The 7,188-nt window shown below is 38.0% G+C and overlaps 1 protein-coding gene across 1 annotated transcript; it reads right to left on the bottom strand.

Annotated features, from left to right (window-relative positions):
* Position 1: 1 nt before the first annotated feature.
* Positions 2-6,763, bottom strand: LOC127634589 (lipase member H-like). Its single transcript, XM_052114204.1, has 10 exons — positions 6,638-6,763; positions 3,139-3,515; positions 2,820-2,928; positions 2,606-2,707; positions 1,892-1,981; positions 1,376-1,543; positions 1,181-1,270; positions 984-1,092; positions 704-877; positions 2-552 (listed from the first exon to the last, which is right to left on the bottom strand). Exons 1-10 carry the CDS (start codon positions 6,687-6,689, stop codon positions 477-479), a joined length of 1,347 nt encoding a protein of 448 aa, XP_051970164.1. The 5' UTR covers positions 6,690-6,763; the 3' UTR covers positions 2-476.
* Between the last annotated feature and the right edge of the window lie 425 nt (positions 6,764-7,188).

A 7,188-nucleotide genomic window follows, 5' to 3' on the forward strand; every position in this document is an offset into this window, starting at 1 on the left:
TTATATTGGTAATGACGAACCATACACTGTACAGTTAAAATTCATTCCAAAAGATAAAAATATTCAATGGGTTCAAAAACGTACAAAATTGTATTAAGTACATTTGTCAGGAAAATATAATCCGACAATGCAAAATTGCCCCTAAACACAGTATCTGAAATAACAGATCATATACTACTACACAACTGCTGAAAAATCACAGCAATAATATCTCCCACAAAAGGCACTAATTTATCTCGGGTGTGCTAAAAGTGTATCAGATTGCGTTTCAACTATAAATGCAGAAAACTTAGTTATCCTCGCATGAAGAACATTTTCACTTATACCCACATATTTCTAGGTGTGTTTGTCCAATATCAACACAGATGGTCACCAGCTTGAAAATGATGACCTGGAACTTGTTAGTTCTACTTAAAATGGCTCTTTTTTTTTCTTTTTTTTTTTGAGGCGTTTGAGGTGATTTCTCACAGACGAGATCAAGAACAGGGCAAAGGTTTGAAGGACACTTCAGCATTCTCCTCCAGAATTATATCATATCGACACATTAGTGGCCTGTTGGGGACAAGAACATATGCAGTTAGGTAACCGTCAACATTGTGCAAACAGAGAAATTTAGCATACAGCACAAGTCTCAATTGTAATGCACAAATTAAGGAAGACAAGATGTACCGTAACAGAGAAAATATTTTGTGTTGTTATTCACCTGTTTGGCTTTTCCAGTGGTGATATCCTAATATGAAGCAGCCTTATCTTGTAACGTGGCCCGATAACATTTCCAGTGACGATCCGTAAAGAGATTTTCTGAATTGGATATAGATCTTCATCAAACTGGGCAAGTAGTCGAGTGGATGTATACTGCTCAAACCGCAACAGCTTACTGAAAATGGACAAGAAGAGGAATTTGTTTATGAACATTTGTAAGAAATATTATTCCTAAGAAACAACAAGAACATAGGATAAACTGTTTAGAAACTCATACTTACTGATCTAGCCTGGTTTCTATTACATTTTTTCCATTGTGAAGTCGGAGGATGACCACCCCCCAGCGTAGAAACTGGTTCCAGGTAACTAGGTCCACTCTGTAGCTTGTCTCTGTTAAAAAAGAGAAATCAGAAATATTGCACAATCGCCCTTTAAGAAAACTCTTCTGTAATAGGCAGATGTAATTTTGATAACTCACTGCTGTAGGGGAGCTCTGCTGTAGTTGAGAAAAAGGCTCTTGTTTGCCCTAACCTCAAGAGTGTATCCCTCCACTGGCTCATGTCATAACCTTAAGATTATGAACATAGGTGTTAATATTAATCTTCTTTTTCAATAATTAATCAGTCATACTAATAATTTGTTTTTGTTGGCTAATTATTGGGAAAACTTGCACCTAGAACAGGACAGGAAGCAGGCTTGAAGGTCTCACACTGCAAACACTGGCCATTGAGGAAGTCAGTGTATGAGGAACAGGGGTATGCTGTAATGTTACAGGTGTGGTTCAGAGCACACAGGTACAGGAAAACAGACCTCTGGTGATCACACACAAAGTAAGACTTCCCTGTGGAGAAGAGCGCAAATGAGATAAGAGAGCCATGTGGTTAATTAACATCCTTGTTATAAAATCAATCCCACTGTGTGAATTACAAAAAGCAGAATCTTAATTACGCAGCCAGGTGCATATATATATATATATATATATATATATATATATATATATATATATATATATATATATATATATATATATATATATATATATGGAAACATATACTTTGGTAGAATCATTTTATTATCTTTTCTGTTTTGGGTTTATTTCAGTAGCATTATATGCGATCCTCATTCCTTATTTGGATCTCATTTACATGTTTCTAGATCCTGATGTCTTCCGGATCTTATGAAGACTGACCTGAAAAGATGGTCTTGGGACAGCCAGGCTGATCTAATCCTCCATTGGCATACAAATCAATATGGCCATGGGTTCCTCTAAGGCCAAAGGCTTCCACAGGAAACAGAGTACAGAGTTTAACCGTGAGAGTATTAGGCTGTGTTTAGATTTAAAATAGCACACTTAGGGTACTATTTTTGCTGTACTTGCACTGTGCACAATATGTAAGCAAATTTGCTGTATGCATGAAAATGTACGTATTACTATTTACAATTTTACAAAATGTGCAGTATACAACATATCCTACTGTGAGGAATACTGTATTCCTCAAAGCAGTGAGCTTGGTCTTTTATTTCCAATGTGATAAATGACCAATGGCCATGATTGTCCATGATTTTTAACATCTTTTGTTGGCTCGTTATTCAATCAGACAGCCAAATGTTCCCACAAAATCTGATGAAAATGACAAATAGCCCTTTTTATTTCCAAGAAGATAACTGAAGGAAAACATGGCATGTAGTGAGGTCATGTGGCAACAAAATAGCAAACTACGATTTGAAATGTTTATTGTCGCATACTGTTTGAAATACTATTTTTAAATAATAGGCAGTGTACAATATATTCTTAGAAGTATGTTAGTATTCCATTTCAAATGTAGCCTTACACAACTACGTACATGTAGATCTTCATATTTTAATTTATCAGTAACTTGATCACATGCTGTATTATACTTACAGTTCATATCTGTGTGCAGCACATCAACAAACTGGGCATCAGTTGGATCAAGGCGTTCCTCAGGGGGAACACCAGCAAACATTGGCCCTGCTGGGTCCAGACCTACAGTTATTTAAGTGGAAACATTTATTAGGTAAGTTTTACTGAGCAAAAATGTTTAACTAATTGAAGATATTAGAACAAGTTTAGTTTAACTTGCATTCGTGAGTCTCACCTGTTATTCTGCCCACCCTTCCACCTAGCATCGCCCCAATAAACCCAGCCACATGTGCGCCTAGGCTGACCCCAATCAGGTGCATGGAGTCAAGAGATGCTCCCTCCTTCTAAAATAAGTATAGAGTTTTGACCACACCCATTAATTTGGCAGATATAATGGAGCAAACAATTCACAAATAGAAAATAGCCTAAAAAGCCTTGAAGTTAGATGGATGGATGGATGGATGGATGGATGGATGGATGGATGGATGGATGGATGGATTGATTTGTCAAGCAAACATGACCCTATGGGCACAATATAATCAAATAACACTCACCTCCATGCTCTCTATGAAGCCAGTAATGTTTGCAGCTGTACGACGTGTATTGGCCACGGCTGTGAAGTAGTTGAGGTTGGCTGCCCCTCTGTTCCAGTCCACTACAAAGATGTTCATGTCCTTCTGTGCTGCTAGCAGGAGAACAATGTGATTGATCCAGATGGGTGGTGCACCTGTGGGTCGGTACCCATGTATAACAAAAGTAGTGGGTCTGGTCACATTAAACAGGGGCTCATGAGTGAAGTTATGGTGGGGAAACTCTTGACCGCACTCTTGGTTGGTGCGGGTGTAAAGGAGTAAACGCACATAGAGATTGGTCCCCATGAATGACTCGTGGAAATCCAGATCAGTGAAGTTGTCGCACTCACTGTCCTGACCTAGAGACAGAAGACACTGATAACAAAGCGGAAGGGGGGCGGGAGATCGTTGTGAAATACTGGAGACTTCCAGGAAAAACTAGAGTGTTGACAGGTATGACTATTACCCCTCCCCATGGAACATGGAACTATAGAGATCAAGATTTCTTTAAAAGCATTATTTTTTATTAATGAATTAATTAATAATTATTTAATAATTAATTTTTAATTCTTACAATAATAAAGAAAAGCAAAAACACGGTGGTGTTTTACCTCGGCCTTTGATATTAATTATGCCTTTAAAGGGTTCTATCTTGTTTAAAACAATTGTGGAGCCATTAGAAATCCCTAAACTGACAACTGAGCAAAAAAAATTCTCTTGATTCTGAGATCATCTTGGAGGAGTTTAACAAGGTAATTAAGGCCTTCCCAATAGGCAAGGCTCCAGGGCCAAATGGTTTTACCGCTGAATTTTTTTAGATCTTATGCTACAGAATTAGTTACACTTTTGTTAGAAGTTTATACAGAATCATTAAAGAAGTCTGGATGAATGGGATTATCTTTTTAAGATTTTGGAAATGTATGGGTTCAGGAGTACATTTATTGGTTGGATTAAGTTACTTTATAGACACCCTGTAGCAGTGGTACAAACAAATTGATTAATTTCAGGTTATTTCACTCTGAATAGGGGCACTCGGCAGGGTTGCCCTCTTTCCCCATTATTGTTCTGTCTTGCCCTGCAACCATTAGCAGCCGGATTAAAAAGGAGGATGATTATCCAGGAGTGATGGGGAGATGTGGCGCATATGCTTTTTGCTTTACTCAGACTGTAACCGTATCTTTCTTCTTTTTATGATGGCCAACAGGTCTTCATAATGGCCTTGTGCCTTAATTCTTCTTTGGACCTCTTCGTTGGTGATGTGGTCCATATATGAGATGCCCAAGATTCTAAGATTACATCTCATCCCCATGGTTTTCTTTCTAGTTCTGCTGTCAGTGTCCATGTTTCACAAGTGTACAGGAAGATAGACAGGACCAGTTCATGCAGCAGCTTCAGTTTGGATTTGAGACTGATTTTACTGTCTCTCCAGATCGGCTTGAGTCTGGCAAGTCTGTTGTTAGTGCTGCCCTTTTAAGGATTTCAGGCCTGGACCCCTCATCGCTGATGATGGCAGCCAGGTACCACACCCAGATACGTTGGGTAGAGTTTGTCATGATTTTGGTTTTCTCCTCACTTATATCCATGCCGTATCTGGTTGATGTTTTATCCAGGAGGAAATCCTACAAACTTGCAGCAAATTTATCACTCATTATTTTTACATGCAAATGAGCTTGCGATTCGCCACAAATATTTGCCAAATGTTTTCAGCTCTTCCTCATAAGTGGTGAACCTGCAGCAAATCATCTGACGATGATGAAGTGTTTGCCACAAAGCTTATTTACATGTGAACATAATGGCTGGCAAGTTTGGCAGAACTGTCTATTTTTGTAAGCAAATGTTCAAAAGAGCCAATGGAAGGCTCGCTACTTTTGACTCCAACTGTCAAAAATTGTAATGTAAAAAACCCCACAAAACTCCTCTGCTTTAAGTTGCTCTCTCTCTCTCTCTCTCTCTCTCTCTCTCTCTCTCTCTCTCTCTCTCTCTCTCTCTCTCTCTCTATCTCTATCTATCTATCTATCTATCTATCTACATTTTATCTAAAATAAAATAAAAAATAAAAAACAGTCACATTGTTAGATAAACCATAGATCTATCTATCTATCTGATGGTTTATCTGACTATGTGACTTTCTGGCTATCTCTGTTTGTCTAGGTGTAATGTCTACCATTAAACCATCAAATTTAAAAATGTATTCTAACTTTCGGGCAAAATTCTGAAATCTAAACACACTGATTTATCCACTGTAAATTAAGGCTGTGATATAGCGACCCAGTTTTCATTCATCATAGTCTCCTTTATCCCCACTCAATATAAAAGATTCATCCTTCCATATCTCTCCATCACCCTACATAAAAGCCTCCTGGTGATCCTGCAGATCTTTAGATCATAGCTGATTTTTTCACCTGACATTGTTTTGAAGAACATTACACGCTACCACTCAGGGTTTTCCATGGAGATTCCCCAGCTCTGGAGGTGATCTGTGCTCTGTAATTAGTGTGCACGTAAAAGGCACAATTGGATCAGGTTTCTATAAAAAAAGCAGATCATCCCACCTCTCGTTCCACATGTTCCTACCATGTCATCTTCCCCAATAGAAAGATCTGAGATGATTATAGGTGTCAATCTCCTGAGATGGAAGCAGGTGTATTGTTTTTGACCTCAATCCCCCTCCCCCTACATACATTGCCTGGCCCTAAGCTGACCTATGCCCTCTGTCGGCCTGCTGTGTTCTGTCTGCCATCTGTGGGAGTTACTGATTACACAGGTCACATAAATAACATTGGTAAATATAGGCTGCATAATAACCCTCATGTTGAGTTTGACTTTACTGTATGTTTGGCGTCCCGGAGACCCCAAGACAAACTAATTTAAAAACAAACCCTTATTTTTCCTTTTAATAAGTTCCTCTGACCTAATCAAAACTCAGTTAGTAGATATTATTAAAGCTTCATCTCTCTATTTTACATTTTAACATTGTTTCTGTTTGGGGTCAATTTGACCCCAGCAAAAACACATTGTAGAGAAACAAAATACTGTAAAAGAAACCAAATAACTGGCAATCTCTACAATGTGTACATCAGTCAGAGAATCTAAGCCTGTGCAAATTCTACCCATTGAGTATTATGTCTAGGGTCTCTGGGACTTCAAACATAATGTAACATTACTTGGAGGACGCTTGAAGCGCATTTTCTTCTTGAAATTTTGTTTATAATCAGGATTAAGAAGATTCAACCTGATACTTTAATGTCAAGTATATGTTGAGCTATTAAAATGGTCTTGGGGTCTCTCACCCAACCCCAAACACAGTACTTGTTAAATCTCATCACACAAAAAAATGCATATCTAAATACTTCTGAATTCAAGTAATTTTCCATTTTTTAAGTCACCTCCAACAGACAGGAAGAGTCAACGAATCAGACAGCTAACCAATTTAAATCTGTTTAATCTACTGTATTGAATTAAGACCTGTTCTGTCTCTTACCTTTACAAAGCATAAAGATGCTCACCAAATTCAGGAAATGCCTTAGTGACATCCTTACAAGGAAGTGACAGAGAGGTAGACAGAGGGAGAGATGTGAGGGATTTCAAGAACACTAAGAAATAACAGTGGAGTTCATGTAGTAAAGAAGAGAGAAAGAACAAGGGATTGCCATGGAGGAGGAGTGATGGGCGTGGTGAATGAGATTGGATGAGATCACAGCATACTTGCTCTGTGCTTAGTGTGACAATATGTAATTCTGTTGGGCAGCTTAGGACTTTTTCCAGAGGAGTATAGAAAATCACAAAAAGCAAAATTTGACATTATTAAATAAACTGAATCAGGACACAGAGAAAAAGTATTGGAGCTCTTTGGGCTTCAAAATCTAAGGTACCATTCACTCCCATTATAAAGCTTGGAAGAGCCAGGATATTTTTTAATATAATTCCAATTGTGTTTGGTTGAAATATGAAAGTCATATACACCTAGGATGGCTTGAGGGTGAATTAATTATGGGATCATTTAAATTTTTGGGTGAACTAACCCTTTAAACT

This window comes from Xyrauchen texanus, chromosome 41 (genome assembly GCF_025860055.1).
Source record: "Xyrauchen texanus isolate HMW12.3.18 chromosome 41, RBS_HiC_50CHRs, whole genome shotgun sequence".
NCBI classification, from domain to species: domain Eukaryota; kingdom Metazoa; phylum Chordata; class Actinopteri; order Cypriniformes; family Catostomidae; genus Xyrauchen; species Xyrauchen texanus.

What these genes read in the sequence shown, in the direction of transcription:
- LOC127634589 (XM_052114204.1), bottom strand. Translation starts at nt 6,689, where the DNA reads ATGTCACTAAGGCATTTCCTGAATTTGGTGAGCATCTTTATGCTTTGT. An exon ending in GCTGCACACAGATATGAACT is followed by an intron (nt 1,982 to 2,605) that starts GTAAGTATAATA and finishes TTCCTGTGGAAG; the next exon opens with CCTTTGGCCTTAGAGGAACC. An exon ending in TGCTTCCTGTCCTGTTCTAG is followed by an intron (nt 1,271 to 1,375) that starts GTGCAAGTTTTC and finishes CATAATCTTAAG; the next exon opens with GTTATGACATGAGCCAGTGG.